Below are 14,402 nucleotides of genomic sequence, written 5' to 3' on the forward strand. Positions count from 1 at the left end.
CACGTGTGGCAATTATCCACAAACTACTCAGAGGCTACTATTTTATAGCTTGAATTGTATTGTACTGCAGCTGAGAGGCAAATACCTAGTATCTGCGTGTGTGTGTGTATATATATAAATTCAAGCTCAATGCAGACCATTTGGGATCATTTTCCATTCTGTGCTGTTGTGGGAGGAGCTGGCAGAACTGCAGCTGCATTCAAGGCTAATCTGGCAGGGCACATACCAGATGTTAGAGGAGTGCTTTACTTGGGCAGTTAAAGCCTCATACAGCTTTCATAGATTCTGTAGGGAAGACAGCAAGGTTAATATTCAAAGAGTACTTTGTGTAAGATCAGGAGAAGAAATTCCCCTAATTGTTTCTTCAGTGACTGGGGTCACAGGAGTCTCTGGTCTCCCTGTGAAGTTGTGTACCACACACAAATTCATTACAGGGGTGACATTTCAGCTCTTGTTTAGGGAGCAAATGCTAACAGTGGTCTCAGCTTTTAAGAGTTCATCCATGGTTTTGCATGCATAATGCATTATATTTGATTTTTTTTTTCTATTTTGCTACTGACCTTAATAGGAAAGCCTTCTTTGTAAAGCAAAGGTCAAAGAGCCAGCCATTTGGAATTATATTCTTACAGGGCTTCATGTCTTTGAACGTGATACTTAGTCCTTCTGTGTATTATGACAATTCATATATAAAACTGTCTCAGAAATACAAAGTATTTCTATTTTTCAATGGAAATACTGCTTCTTGGGGTACAGCAATGTAGGCTGTGCATGAGAACTTCATACCAAATGACTATTTTTTGTGGTTTGCATTGTACACTGGTTAATGCTCTTGATCAGATAGTCAGTTAAAAACAAAAGAGACATTGAATATCTACTCTAGAATTCCTTCATTTCAGTTATGGATATTATGGTCAGACTTCCTTAGTATCAATGACTGATTTTATCCTTTTCTTGCTATATTTGATTTTCCATGCACAAGAAAACTGCAGTATTTCTAGACAACACTGTCTCTGATTACACAATATATAGGAAAATTTATTGAGTAACGAAATGGAAAATACTCTGTGATCTTTTAAATATGGTAAGCTTATAATACCAAGAATAAAACATTTTCTAAAGGGAGAATGAATTGATCACAAAAGTTTTTGTATGAGTTAATTTCAATAGAAAGAAATCTTTTTAAAGGTGCAAGGAACAAGTTAAATGTATTTTATTCATTTTGAAAAATGCTCACATATTTTACTTCAGTATTGTTTTCAGATTTCTCTTTGCAGAGATTTTATTTAATTAAATATTTAAATCTGTAAATAGAAACTGCTCGGTTTAGAAGTATGTATTTTACATCAGATGTGTTGTTGCAAAAGTGATCTCCCTTTCAATATTATGTTGAGTTGTCATAAATGCTAATGATAGATAATAAATATACCTTTTAGCCTAAAGACCTATATCATAAAATATAGTGCCACAGTGAAGTAGATGCGGTATTTACATGCATGTAAGATGATATTTATGTGTAAAGGTGCATATGCTTTCTTTTTTATTCCCCTCTCCAGATCAAGTTTTTCCTCCCTCATGCAACATAGAAAAGAATTTTCTCTCTTTAAATTACCTTGCGGGATACCTACAGCCAAAAACAGCAGAGGGGTGCCTTATGTCTAACTTAGTCCAAGAAAGAGAAGTTCATATCATTGAACTAATCACTCCAAATTCCAATCCATACAGGTAAAGTATTGTCTAAATAGACTATGTCTGTTTGAAATCACAGCTAAAGATTTTATCTGTCTACTGAAAATCAACTGAAAGTAGCCATTTCATCCTTAGAAGAGGAGCTTGGACTTTAGTACTTTTCCTTAAATAGAACTTAGTTCTCCAGTATTCTTCAGTATTTCAGATTTTGGATTGTGCTTCATGATCCCAGGATTTTTCTGGACAAGACTGCAAAGCACAGTTTTTATGGACTGTATCCTGCCCCCTTTCTTGTTCAATCAATCAAATTTTTCTAAGAATAACATGAATAAGGGAATATGAATTAGGGCAGCATCTGACAGGCAGGGTTTATGATGAGACCACTGTATGAAGAGATGAAAGAGAGGTTAGAAGTAATCTTGGCCTGTCACAGGATTGATTGGCAGCAAGGCCTCGGGCAGTGGCTCCCAGACAGTGGTCCAGAGGTCACAAGTGATCTGCAGTCCATCGTAATTGTTCCACACTTGGTCTGCAGAATCATAACAGTATTTTCTGTCAAGTGTCTATTTGAGGTTAAGGGATAGTTTGGTAATTGCAAGAAATGTTAAGGGTTGACAGTGGTCCACTGACTTATAACTCGTGGTTAGGAAAAATTACTTAACTCTCTGTATGCATTATGAGGATTATCTAAATTGTCAAATGTACCTTTGTGAGGTAAAACATTTAAAATATTTATCATTCACTGGTCTCTCCTAGGTCTTAGTGGGAGCACATGAATGGGGTTTGCTTCAGATAGTCATAACTGGAAAAGCTCTTCATAAGTGCTGAGTATGGTTGCTAGAACAGAAATTTGCTATGAAACTTTGATGGTTTTCCCTTTTGCAAGAAGAAAAGTACAATTTCATCAGAGATAAGGTAGAATTAAAATCCTGTTTGTGTACTGCAGACACTGGATATCCAGCATTGTCCAGTTGTGCTCCTCATACAGTTACATTTGACCATATCCCATCCCTAATGAGGAAATCACGCAGGGAGATAGAGGTGGGAGGAGGGATCTTTGCAGGAAGGGTAATTGTCTCACTGCAAGGCGGTGAACCCAGAGCCTGGGAATATTCTTGCCTAGCAACACTGGGAAAGTAGGAAGTACTGAGATGTAGTGGAAGTGGAGTAGGTAAGCCCAAATGATCTGCCTCTGTGTGATGTGAGTTGCAGCTTCATCCTAAACAGAGCTGTTCTTACCATCAACATCATTGTAAGTCCCTTGCTGTGTCATGCAATGACAGCCTTGTCTCCAAGCCCTTTGGGCTTTTGTCTTTGGCTGGTAGTATGATAGGAATTTGTTTTTCAGCTGATAACACTGCAAAATGTTTAAATGATTGGTTATTAAAAGTAAAAAAAAAAAAAATAATAAGCTAAATTCCTCTTGCTTTGTTTTTAGTTTTATGTATCGTTCACATCTATCTTTACAAAATTCATATCCACAAAGAAACATACAGAAGCTGAGCTGGGCACATGTAAAACTGCAGGAGATGAAACGAAGGTCCCAAGATACATTAAGTGTCAGTGAAGAATATTAGTTGAAATCTGTTACTTGGGGATGAGCACGTTCTTGTGACGTATGGCCCCATAAGATGATGTGGAACTAAAGGTTTTTCTGTTGAATTAATACTTTGCATGACAAGATGATACTGATGGATACAAACCTATTTGCTCTACTTATTTTACTGAGGTCTTGAAAAACTGGATAGTGTTCATCTATTTTCCAGCAAGCAATAGGCAGGACATCTGTTTTCTTTTCTTTTTAAAGTAAGTATATATCCAGAAGTATTGGAAACTGAATACACAGCTTAATTCTTCAACACATGCAAGATTCTAAGCAAATTAATTTCCACAATTTAACTGCCTTAGGCAGAGACACTCCCCAATATAGTATTTATGCATTTTTTTACTATTAACCTGCTTAATTTCTCTTTTTGCTTTTTTAAGGTATTATTTTGAGCTTTAATACAGTTATAGCCAAAGGAAACTGAAACAGCTATATTTAGGCACTGTCGCAGTGAAATAAGACAACACTATTTGCTTTATAAAGCAAACTGCTAGTCATATAACTAACCTGCTCTAAATAGTAGTTGAAATGCGTAGCACATTTCTTGTAAACAAGAGACAAAAATATTATTTGTTTTAAGAATATTTGTTTCTACTGTTATACAAAATCATTTAAGCATATGTGGAATAACAATCTGTTTTGCACATGTTGTGTTGCCTGGGATAATCTCCAGCATTTTAATCAGCTGGCCAGACAGTGGAAACATGATGGATTGGAAGAAGGTTGATAGCTGAAAATTTCTGGCTTTCTGGTCTAAATTTCTCTCTATTTTCCACGTACAGTGCTTTCCAGGTGGATATAATCGTTGACATTAAACCATCTCAACCAGGCGCCAAACTTGTCAGAGACATCGTACTTATCCTCAAATGTAAAAAGTCTGTCAATTGGGTTATCAAGTCGCATGATGTCCAGGGAAAGCTGGAAGTGATTGTAAGTTGAGGCACCTTTATTTTTTGAGATATACCGTACTGTGACAGTATAGAATCCATTTAAATGTAATATAGTGCTAGACCATAATGATTCCTGAATGTTTTCTCTCTTAGCTGCATTTTTTAATTATTACTGCATTTTGAGGAGTAAATACAGAAACTGTGTATTTTTTTCTCCTTAACTTTTAGTATATGGGCTATTAAACTGACCAGCACATCACAGAAGCCAGGTTGTTAGTGCTAGGATTTAGGGTCTGTGTCTTTTTGACTTCTGTTGAAGTACCCTAAACAGAGAATTGGATGTTCATCTCTCTTTTTGCTGTTGCTTTCATGAGAGGATCTACAGGTTCATCTCAGAAGCTGGAAAGATGCCTGTGAGTGCAGAATGGATAATCCTAGATATGCGGCACACACCCACATCCCTTTAGAAGTGGGATATTTTCCTCCTTCTACTTGTGGTTGTAGTAGTCTCTAGCCCTGTTCTCTGCCAGTACTTCTATCCCCAGCAAGTCTTTGGTCAAATTGACCTCACCTCTCCTCAGACTGCAAATAATAAGTTTTTAAAAAATTAAAACCAGGATCTCTTAAGCTGGATGTCTGCAGTTGTACTTACACATAATTAGAGGTTCTGATTCAGGATGATTTTTGGTGCAGGCTTTGTGGCTTAACACCATTTCTACTAAGAAAATGTGTTTTCCCTTACTCTGAAATAAATAAATAAATAAAATTGGACTAATCTTGCAGCCTATAAATGTGTGGCCTTTTTCTGACTTAGTGATCAGTTAGGAACACCTTGTACAGTTTTGCTGAATGCTTGCTCAGAACTACCCAGTGGCTGCCTGATTAACAGATCTGCACAAACTCAGATACATTTTCAAACTCCAGATATCTGTATGTATAAGAATTTTACTTTGCTTAGGAGGTTTCTCATTTTAAAGTGTTCAAGGGCCATTCTGATAGGATTCAAAGGCTGCTTGATCTAAATCTTCTAAGAGGACAGTTTGGTAGGCAGGATTTCATGCTGAATTTTGAGAGTGAGGGAAATAAAAGGAAATAAATTATGATGTTGCTCAGAAAATTGAATGGAAAAATTATCTAGGGTGGATGATGAAATTCCCTTTTGATCCCGGACACATCTTTATCTTATAGGAAAGGATGTCCTGGTCATTCTGCAGGTCCTAAATAATTAGCTCTTACAGAGAAGGGTCCGAGTTAGTTGCCCAGGATTACCACACTTGTAAGCAGAAGGGCAAAAAGCAATGCTTGACTTGAAATTTTCATTCTGGGTTATTACATAAAATTCACCACTGAGATTTAGGCCTATATGTGTCTACTTTCACAGAATAGAGAATTGTCCATTAGTTCACTTCACACTTGGAAATAGCCAAAATACCATATTTCATAACCATGAAGCTATCTCTTTATGGATGATGAATTTTCAGGGAGAGAAATTCTAGAGAATTTAAAATGTCTGAAGTGTTTCACTTGAGTATAGAAAATCAAGGCTGCTATTCTTTTAAAAGTTCTTTTTTATTAATTATTGAAAGTATAAGTAAAAAGTATAAGTGAAAATTCTTTCTGTAACGAGTGGCAGAAGATAACATTTTATTTAGACTAACAAAAAGAGAAAGTAATACTATATATGGAAATGTCAGTATATAAAAGACTTTGTATATTTATGTTAGGATTTGTGAGTAACTGTTACACTGTTTCATTTATATAGATGCTTCATTTTCTGGATGTGTATTTGTTCTCCTTTTGTTTAGAGGGGAGTGTGGGAGGGAACTAAACACCCCCATGTCATTAAAAAGCCTATACATCTAACATTTAGGTTCTGTTCATATCTCTGTTAAGCTGAAGGCCATTCCAAGCCCAAATTTAGACAATGCATAAAACATTACTAAACAATTAGGTAATGTTTCACGATGTTCTTTTTATTAGTTGAAGCAGTTCCATGCACTTCAATTTTCCTAACTTCTTGCCCTCAGTACAAATCAGAATTGTCTTCAGGGGATTGGCAAACCGAGAGGGAAAGGTTAGTGCTAAGCTGCCTCAAAATCAGCACTGTGAGTTATTAAGGTCTAAGTTCACAGACAAAGAATGAAAGACTTTTTAGGTCATCTAGCACATCTCCCAGCTTGCTGTGTTTCTTGAAACTCTAAAGGAGGATGGACACAAACCCAAGTAAAATGGGAATAGTTTAGGTAAATAATTGTGCATAATATACATGCAGTGCTTTCCTACCAGGCTGTGTTTAACTCCTGTTTGCAGTCAGCCCTTACATTAACCCCTGTGCAGTGCTGGTGTGTTTATGTGCTTGTCAACTACCTGCCATTCACATTGCTTCCTTTGGATTCGGTGTCCTTTTACAAAGCTGTGGGTTGCACAGTGGACAAATAAGTGAAATTGCAGAAAGAAAATAACCGTTGAGGGGTGAAAAGTGAGAGAGATGAAATGCGCAGAACAAACCTGTGAGGGTTTCAGAACCTTGGTGGGACTGTTCTTTACATGAGGACAACTGCTCACCACTTTCTGAAATGGTCCCTCTCTGTTCTGAGTAGGTTAGTAGGTGGCTCTGATGGCCTGGTTTCAGACACTGCCTGCGGAGGTGTTGGCAGGGCAGGGCAAGTGAAGGACGGTATGTCTACTCCTGCAAGCCCTTGTGCTCAGTTTTGTGTCATTGAGGTGATGCAGGACTGAACATTTACAGGCTCAGCCTGGAGTGGAGAGGTATAAACAAGCCCTGGAAATGGTCAGGTGCCAGCTAGAACAGTAAAATTCTGAGATAATATTAGTTCAGCTGTCTCCTCATGACAAAAAAAGGAAAGCAGAGAGTGAGATCGAGCAAAGTTGGGGTAGCATAGTAATTCCAGCCAGTCAAAGCTGTGTGGTAATATGACAATGTGTGATAAATCATGTTCAGATTTGCATCAGTCGAAGAATAAAAGATTATTTGTTCCAGAACAGTAGTAATGCACTAAAATTAGGATACCTATTGCTTCCTTTTTGTTTCTTATCTTCAGTGGCCTTTGCTGGTCATTGATAATTGTACTGGTAACAGTATCCTCAAACCAAACACTGCACCTAAAATTCCCTTTTAACTTCAGTTGTGAAGCTGTGAGTGTTTAAAGGGTGCAGAAACTATGCTGTTCCATCAGAACTCTCTACAAGCTTTATTCACTTTGTTCAAAAGCTGTGTTTATGAGGTTGGGTAGAGAAGTGCAGCCGAGCTCTGTGATGCTGGGTAGCAGGTCCATATGACCATGGTGTAAAAGCAATCCGGGCAAAAGAGATAAGTGCGGTCAATCTTTTGATGTTCTAGAGTGAAAGAGAATTAAGATTTGTTCACATTGAGGGAAAACAATGGAGTTTGTTCTTTTTTTAAAAAAAAAAAAAATGCAGCCTATACTATAGAGAAGGTAATCAGGAATGGAAATGAAAGTGCTTGTTGTAGAGCATTCAGTGGTATAATGGTCATATAGAAGGTGCAATTCAGTCGCGTTACAGAAATCATTGGAAAGTGGATTGCTGTGTGTATGTTCAGCTTGTTCGGTAGTCATCGATGTGATTGTTATAGTGATAATAGTAATGTTGTGAATGTAAAAATAAATATATATGTATTTAGCTTTCTGTGAATACGTTTAAGATGCCAAGCACTCAAAAGCAAGTTAAAGTATAATACCAGTGTGTATTTTCTAACTGCCCCTCTAACAGCTAGAGATGCTTGTTACATTCCTTTGACTTGCCCATTTGGACAAGAAAATTTGAAGTTTTGCAAAATGTTTACAGTAAACCAAAATCTAACTGACTGTATGAGTCATCTGTGTTCCATGGCCAACTTTGATGAGCCATTATTTGTAACTATTTAATAATAAAACTAAGATGTCGGCAAGTGCATTTATGAGTTTGCTGTATTGATGTATTTGTGTAAAAGTTATATTGTTAATGGAATTTTAAATTTTGTTTATGTGCAGAAAGTATGTGTTGTCTTTTAAGTAGTTTGACCTTGCATAAATGTGGATGCTCGCACTTATTACTCTGTTAAGCATTTAATTCAGTCCTATTTAATATACCTAGCATTTTGCAGGAGGCACACAGGATTTCTAGTATGAAGCTTGGTCAGAGAGGGACAGACTATCCTCAGTGCCAGCTGACTTAAAAGCATTAGCTGGTGACGGCTCTACTTCATAAGCATGCTGTTTTGCCTTTTTCAGTAATGCTCATTTGAACAAAGGTTTTCCTGTATGTAGCTTAAATAACGCTCTAATCAAGAAATGAAGGGGACATTTGAAAAATCAGTTGTCATCTTGAGTTTACCTCAGAAGTAATTTCAACTCACTTTTGAAGAAAATATGGCATTATACAAATGGCTATAAATATGTCTTTCTCTTGTTTAGGAATTAACAGTTTCTGATTACACTGATTTATATTACTCCAGGCAGTGGCTGGGAGGAAGTGGGGGCTTTTCTCCATGTGTGCAGCAGTTCTGTGTCTAAGATGGCAGTTTGGTTTATTTCCCAGGTGTTCTCAGTTTGCTGTTATTTAACAAAGAGTAAAAAACATGTTCAATCAGTGTCACTATTCCATTTTAAGTATCCTTAAATGATAAGTCATGAAACAAGTTTTTCTTTGTTTGCAGACATCAAATAGTATTGGTTTTGGAAAAGAAACAGAAAGATCCATGACTATGAGTAAATCAATAATACCTGATATTCCCTCATCTCATGAGAGTTTGATCAAGTGGGCTTATGAGCATAACTATAGTCCAGTTACTTCCTATACAAAAGCCCCTGTTGCTAACAGATTTCATCTGCAACTGGAAGATATAGGTAAGCTTGAAGATGGACTTTTATCATCTAGAAAAAATATATCTTGTATTTCTAAGAATGATGTTTTGATAGGTGCTTTCTCAGTTTTGAAGCTTTGCTGTTGGCGGTTGCAGTACTTTCACTGCTCATCATCAAGAATGCTGGTAATATCTATGAATTCTGGTTAAAAAAAATGTTCTGTGGCTTTTTGATTAGAAAAGCCCAGGAAAATTGTGTTATTTCCTGAAATGTTATTGGAATTAAATGGTTATATTTTATCCAACTCACAAGCCATTATGGCTGACCATGCTCAGTGTTCATTGGAATGGACTTCAGCAGCTGGATATCTTGTTAGTTAATAAAACCAGCTTTGATTCTATATTTTTTTTTCTCAAAAGTATGAGCATAGTGTTTCCTTGAGACAATGAAATAAACTTTTAAATTGTTTACAGACAAAACTGGCTTACCAAAAAAATATGAGCAAAGAGAATATATACAACTGTTTAAAAAAAATTAGTTATTTGTCTCAAGATGCTGCTGATGTAAAATTATCCAGGTCCATTGAAGCTAGTGGAATTGCATCTGCTTTTTCACTAATTCTGAATTTCAACCACTAAACATATTGATTAGCTGTTCTGATAAAACTTATGTTCACATTAATTTTATCAATTGCACTCTCATTTCTTCTTGAGCAGTCGTGTATAAGTCAGGAGATAGTGTCCTTGTTTACTCAGTGTAAAGTTAATCCTTGTTTAACTTCACTCTGATTATGTAAGTAGTTCCACAACAGTGGAGTGACTGAATTTGTGATGGGGCAGGTAATTCAAGAATTTCACCCAATGATTTGCAGTTAGGCTATTTCAGCAGCATTAAAATAGTGTAATTGCTGAATGTGAGGTTTCTTTTACCACTGTGGTTGCCTTTTTCGTATAATAGGCTCACTCCTCAAAGTTTATTATCAGCTCTTACTGAGGCAGATTTCTATGAGGAACTAAATGTACCAAGATTAGATGCTTTAGTAACAACCAAACCCTTAATGGAGGAATTGGGAGTATTTACCTGAAAAGTACAAACATGATGCTTTGGATGTCCTTCAAGAGCTTCTTTTCTGGATAATATCTTTTTTTCTATGCAAAGTAATATTTCTGAATACTTCTAGGAAAAATACCTAGTAACCTAATGTTCTTTCCCCCCCCACATTTTTTTTTTTTTTTTTCCAGAAGAGATGAATGATGAAGAAGACCATTCCCTTCCTCCAGAGCTGACAGACTTGCTGGGTGCTAACCCACTACCTGCCCCAAAGAATCCTGCATTAAGTGATGGCCTGACCTTTCCTTTTCACATTAACAGAGGAAGACATGACACAGTGGGAGAAGGAATCTTCCCGTCCAGGGATTCAGTGGATACATTAATAAATCATGACTTTGAACATTCTCTCTCAAAACATAAAGAACCTGAAGAGGTTCAGGGCAGTGCTGATATGGCCCTGTCAATAAAGTGTGATGACAAAATCATGACAGTAGCTGTAGAAAAAGACTCTCTGCAGGTTGGTGTAATCTCTTATTCTCAGATTTGGGCAGACTTTTTTGGGCATACGATTTTATTTGTATTTTGATTGAAAAAATAAACATTCGCCGTCACCACCCATCTGCCCAAAAAATGGATTGGTAAGGAAACTATAGTGTAGATATTCTTTGTCATAACTCAGAGTCATGCTTCCTCTTCCCAACAATCCAGTAGTTTGTAGAGGGATTTCTGATTAAAGCTTTGCAGGGTTGGTTCTTTCAAAAAATCACTGTACTCAACCATCAGTCTGAATTTTTAATCTCCAAAGTACAAAGAAGCTGCTTTTGATAGCTGTGTGAGACCTGAATAGGTCTGTCTTTACCATGTACCAGCTGACAGGTTGCTTGCGTCCATTTGTATTGTGGAAAAGAGCCTGATACAGACAGCATTTTTAGCTCATTTCAGACTAAACAGAGTCAGCATTATTGATCAGTAGATTAATAATGAACCTGTTGTTTTCTTTGTTCCCTGTTACATTTATTCCCTGTCTGTCACGTATAACAGCGTTTTGAAAGTGTCCTTCCCTGGAGGAACTTCACTTCCTCCTATCGTCAGTCACGAACAGTATTCTGAGCTGCACTTTAAGCAAGAGCCTAACACAATTGTGTTTCAGCACTTACAAAGCACCTTTGTTTCAGGCTAGCGGCTACACAAGGACAGAGCTCTCGTTGCTGGATCGCTCTTGCAAAGCCAGGATGAATGGTACCCATTTCATTCTGGAGTCTTTGCTGAACAAATGCGGAACTCGGACAGCATATATCTTGAACAAGATTGTTTATTATAATTCTGTGAGTATTTTACAAAGAGGAGCTACCTTCTGCACTGCACATCGTAGTGGTACAAGGAAGCTGTTGTAGTTAGCTTTAGTCTTAGCAGAAAGGAAGCATCCTGATCTTTTCCTGTCTTGGTCAAACCTGGTTGCAGCTACAGTCACTGTATTCAAGGAGATATGAAGACTTGCGTGTTCAGTGTGCTCCTGTGGTCAGATAGTTTCCCAAGGGGAAAAGGAAGAGTTGGAGTTAAATACTTTTACTAAACTGCATGGCTTGCACCAGCTTTCCCTATGCAGCTTTGATATGCCCATACATAAGCAGTACTACATAGCTGTAAGGAGGAATAGGAATGAAGTTTTGTGATTGCACAAACCAATAACATTTAATTCATATGCTGAATTATTTTACGTTAAATTTTTTCTTCCAAAATTGTGTGTGAAAAAGGCTTTCAAAATGTGAGGAAAAGACATTATCTGTGCAAGCTTCTCTCTTATAATTTGGATTCATATTTGCTATCTGTTGATATATGTGATGAAGGGACTCTTGGGTACTTGTATACGAGTGACGATGCTAAGGAGCCCAGTTAGGTTCCAAGTGACTGCTTCCAGACTGAAGTGAAGCTAATCTGGGTTGTAAAGTAATGACACGTTTCTCTTGCTGAGCTTTCCAGTACATAGAAGTAACTGGCAAATCATGGAAAGCCTGTGGTCCAACCCAAACACAGCTAAGGCAATCTGATCTGACCTTGCCTGGTTAAAACCATTCTGTACTGGCAAGTCTGTAGCACCTAACTTTAGAAACAGACCCAAACCAAGACTGTGGATAGAAAAATCACCAAACTACAGAATAGCACGTGTCCGGAGCTAAATACTGTCATTGTCCCTATATTCTATTATAATCCAAACTAAAATGGATGTTTGCCTCCTCCCCTTTCTCCATCATGTCTTTAAATAGTCTTGGCTACTCACTTAACTCTGAATCACGTATGATATCTTCCAGAATTTGGGAGCATTTCTCCTAAAAAAATAAACACAATGCAGTGGAGTTTCAAAGAGTGCATATGTCACTTCTTAGCAGTTGCTCTATGTCCAAGAAAACAAAGAGGAAGTCCTAGAAGGGAGAAGACTAGCTGAGGAGCCGCAGGACATAGAGGAGCAGACTGCAGAACACTGGAAAATAAAACCAGGAATTTTTGCGTGAAGAAATAGAGAAGTGTGCAAAGGAGGAAAAAAAAAAATAAAAAAAATAATAATTAAAAAAAAAAAAACAAACAAAAAACAAAACAATAGAAATTCAGGGAAAAACAGAGAAGGGGAAAATGAAGAAAGAGACATCATATTATTGAGTGTACATCTCTGAAAAAAATATGCAAATGACAGAAGAGAAAATCCTTAAATGACCCTAACACTTACAGTGATTTTCCAGGAGTGCATTAAGGAAAACTGTAAGTTGCAAAAAATCACTTTAGAAAGACATTTATTTTTTCAATGTTGGTTATAGAAATACCAGAAATAGAATGGAAATGATAGGCTGCTCATTCAGACACCAGCACCCAGACTGATGTCTTTGCTGGCTCTAAATCCTGGAAAAAAACTAAGGGGTGTTATCTAAATATAACCTACATATCTTACATGCTCAGCACAAGGCTGTTTAAGATGTGCTTTCACCATCTGCTTAGCTGGTGCACTTCTTTTGGCCTTTGCTTTGTTCTGAAGAGAGAAGAAAATAATAACCATGAAGAGAGAGAGCTTGGTTATCACCTAATCTTACGCGCTTTCAATACCTTTTGTGCAGATCGTCATTCAGCTGTCATCACCAGCTGAAAGCAGCGGCTTTGATGATGATGACATGGAATCAGGTGATAATGGATTTCCAGGGGATGCAGATGAGGGAGATGTTGCTTTCTCAAGCTGGCCTGAGATAGCGGTATGTAACTCCTGGGTTTGTACCTGACAATGGAGAAATACCTATTGTAATAGGCATTTCACAGAAATGAAATTAATTGTATTGCAATTTGTCTTTTAACACATTTCTTCTCACTTCTCTTTCTTGTGGGCCTGTTGAAGATTTGCACTAAGTAGACGGAACATGAGTGTACCTGTATTGTGCACTCCAAATTTGTCCTTACGCAGTTACCACTTCTGGCTCAGGATGTTTTTGTGTTGTTTTTTTTCATTTCAGTTTAATTGCACGCTTCAGCAGCCAGAGGATGACAGAGGCATGTTCTGGCCTCCTGAACCACACATCACCAATGTGACCTTCAACATGGAGCTGTACAAAACAGATCTGTTCCTTGCTCCCTCCCAAGGACTCTTCTCTGTTGTTGAGAATGGGCCAGTATATGTAGAGGTAACAAGCTGAAAAAGGCTTTCAAACTGATGGAAACATTTTGCAAGGCCATACAACTGAGCCATATCTGTTCTTTTCAGATGAAAGGTCTCATGTAGTTGCTTTAGGCAGACAGGTGGGTACTTTGGTGGCTTCGGAGAATAGAAACTCTAGGGTAAGAAGCAGGACAATGTTTTGGGTCAAAAACAAAGGATTCTTGCAAAATGGATGAATTTAACTTCGAGGTAAATTGGTCCTTCTTGCCAAATCTGCTTTTCTGTGCAGAATTTGAAGGTGGTCTCTGAGCTCTTGCTCTGAACTGGCACTTCCTGATGAAGACTTCAGGGTTCGTCTTCTTGGGTAATATGGCGGAACCTCATTTGAAAGATACAGACATGCAAAAAATGATTACAAGTGTCTGTCTTCCTTATGCCAGTGTTCTTAGGCTACAGAGTTAATACAGATTCTGATCTCCTCCCAATCCACTTAAAAACACCAGTTACAATCATTTTGAATGCTATCACACAAGAGATCTAACAGCTTTAGATAAATAAGACCAGGAAATTCAACTGTCAGGTACCCTCGACTTCAGATGCGTTTTCAACCTGGTAACATTTCCATGTGTTGCTAAGTTGCTTATGGAATCTGGGGAATTTCGAACCAATACAGTCAGTATTTCTGAAGATAGTCATGTGAACAGAATTTT

At 37.4% G+C, this 14,402-nt stretch overlaps 1 protein-coding gene across 4 annotated transcripts in view; it reads left to right on the forward strand.

Annotated features, from left to right (window-relative positions):
* TGFBR3 (transforming growth factor beta receptor 3) overlaps nt 1-14,402 on the forward strand; it is a 124,712-nt gene that overhangs the window by 90,456 nt on the left and 19,854 nt on the right. For 3 of the 4 annotated variants that reach the window (XM_042805405.1, XM_042805424.1, XM_042805427.1), the window contains 7 exons: nt 1,554-1,722; nt 4,075-4,222; nt 8,861-9,050; nt 10,250-10,575; nt 11,234-11,383; nt 13,163-13,294; nt 13,550-13,717. In XM_042805405.1, coding sequence (XP_042661339.1) covers nt 1,554-1,722; nt 4,075-4,222; nt 8,861-9,050; nt 10,250-10,575; nt 11,234-11,383; nt 13,163-13,294; nt 13,550-13,717 — 1,283 coding nt within the window. The remainder of the gene's footprint in view (nt 1-1,553; nt 1,723-4,074; nt 4,223-8,860; nt 9,051-10,249; nt 10,576-11,233; nt 11,384-13,162; nt 13,295-13,549; nt 13,718-14,402) is intronic. The other variant, XM_042805415.1, reaches the window with a different exon arrangement.

This window comes from Tyto alba, unplaced genomic scaffold, assembly GCF_018691265.1.
Source record: "Tyto alba isolate M040663 unplaced genomic scaffold, T.alba_DEE_v4.0 Super-Scaffold_1000006, whole genome shotgun sequence".
Lineage (NCBI taxonomy): Eukaryota > Metazoa > Chordata > Aves > Strigiformes > Tytonidae > Tyto > Tyto alba.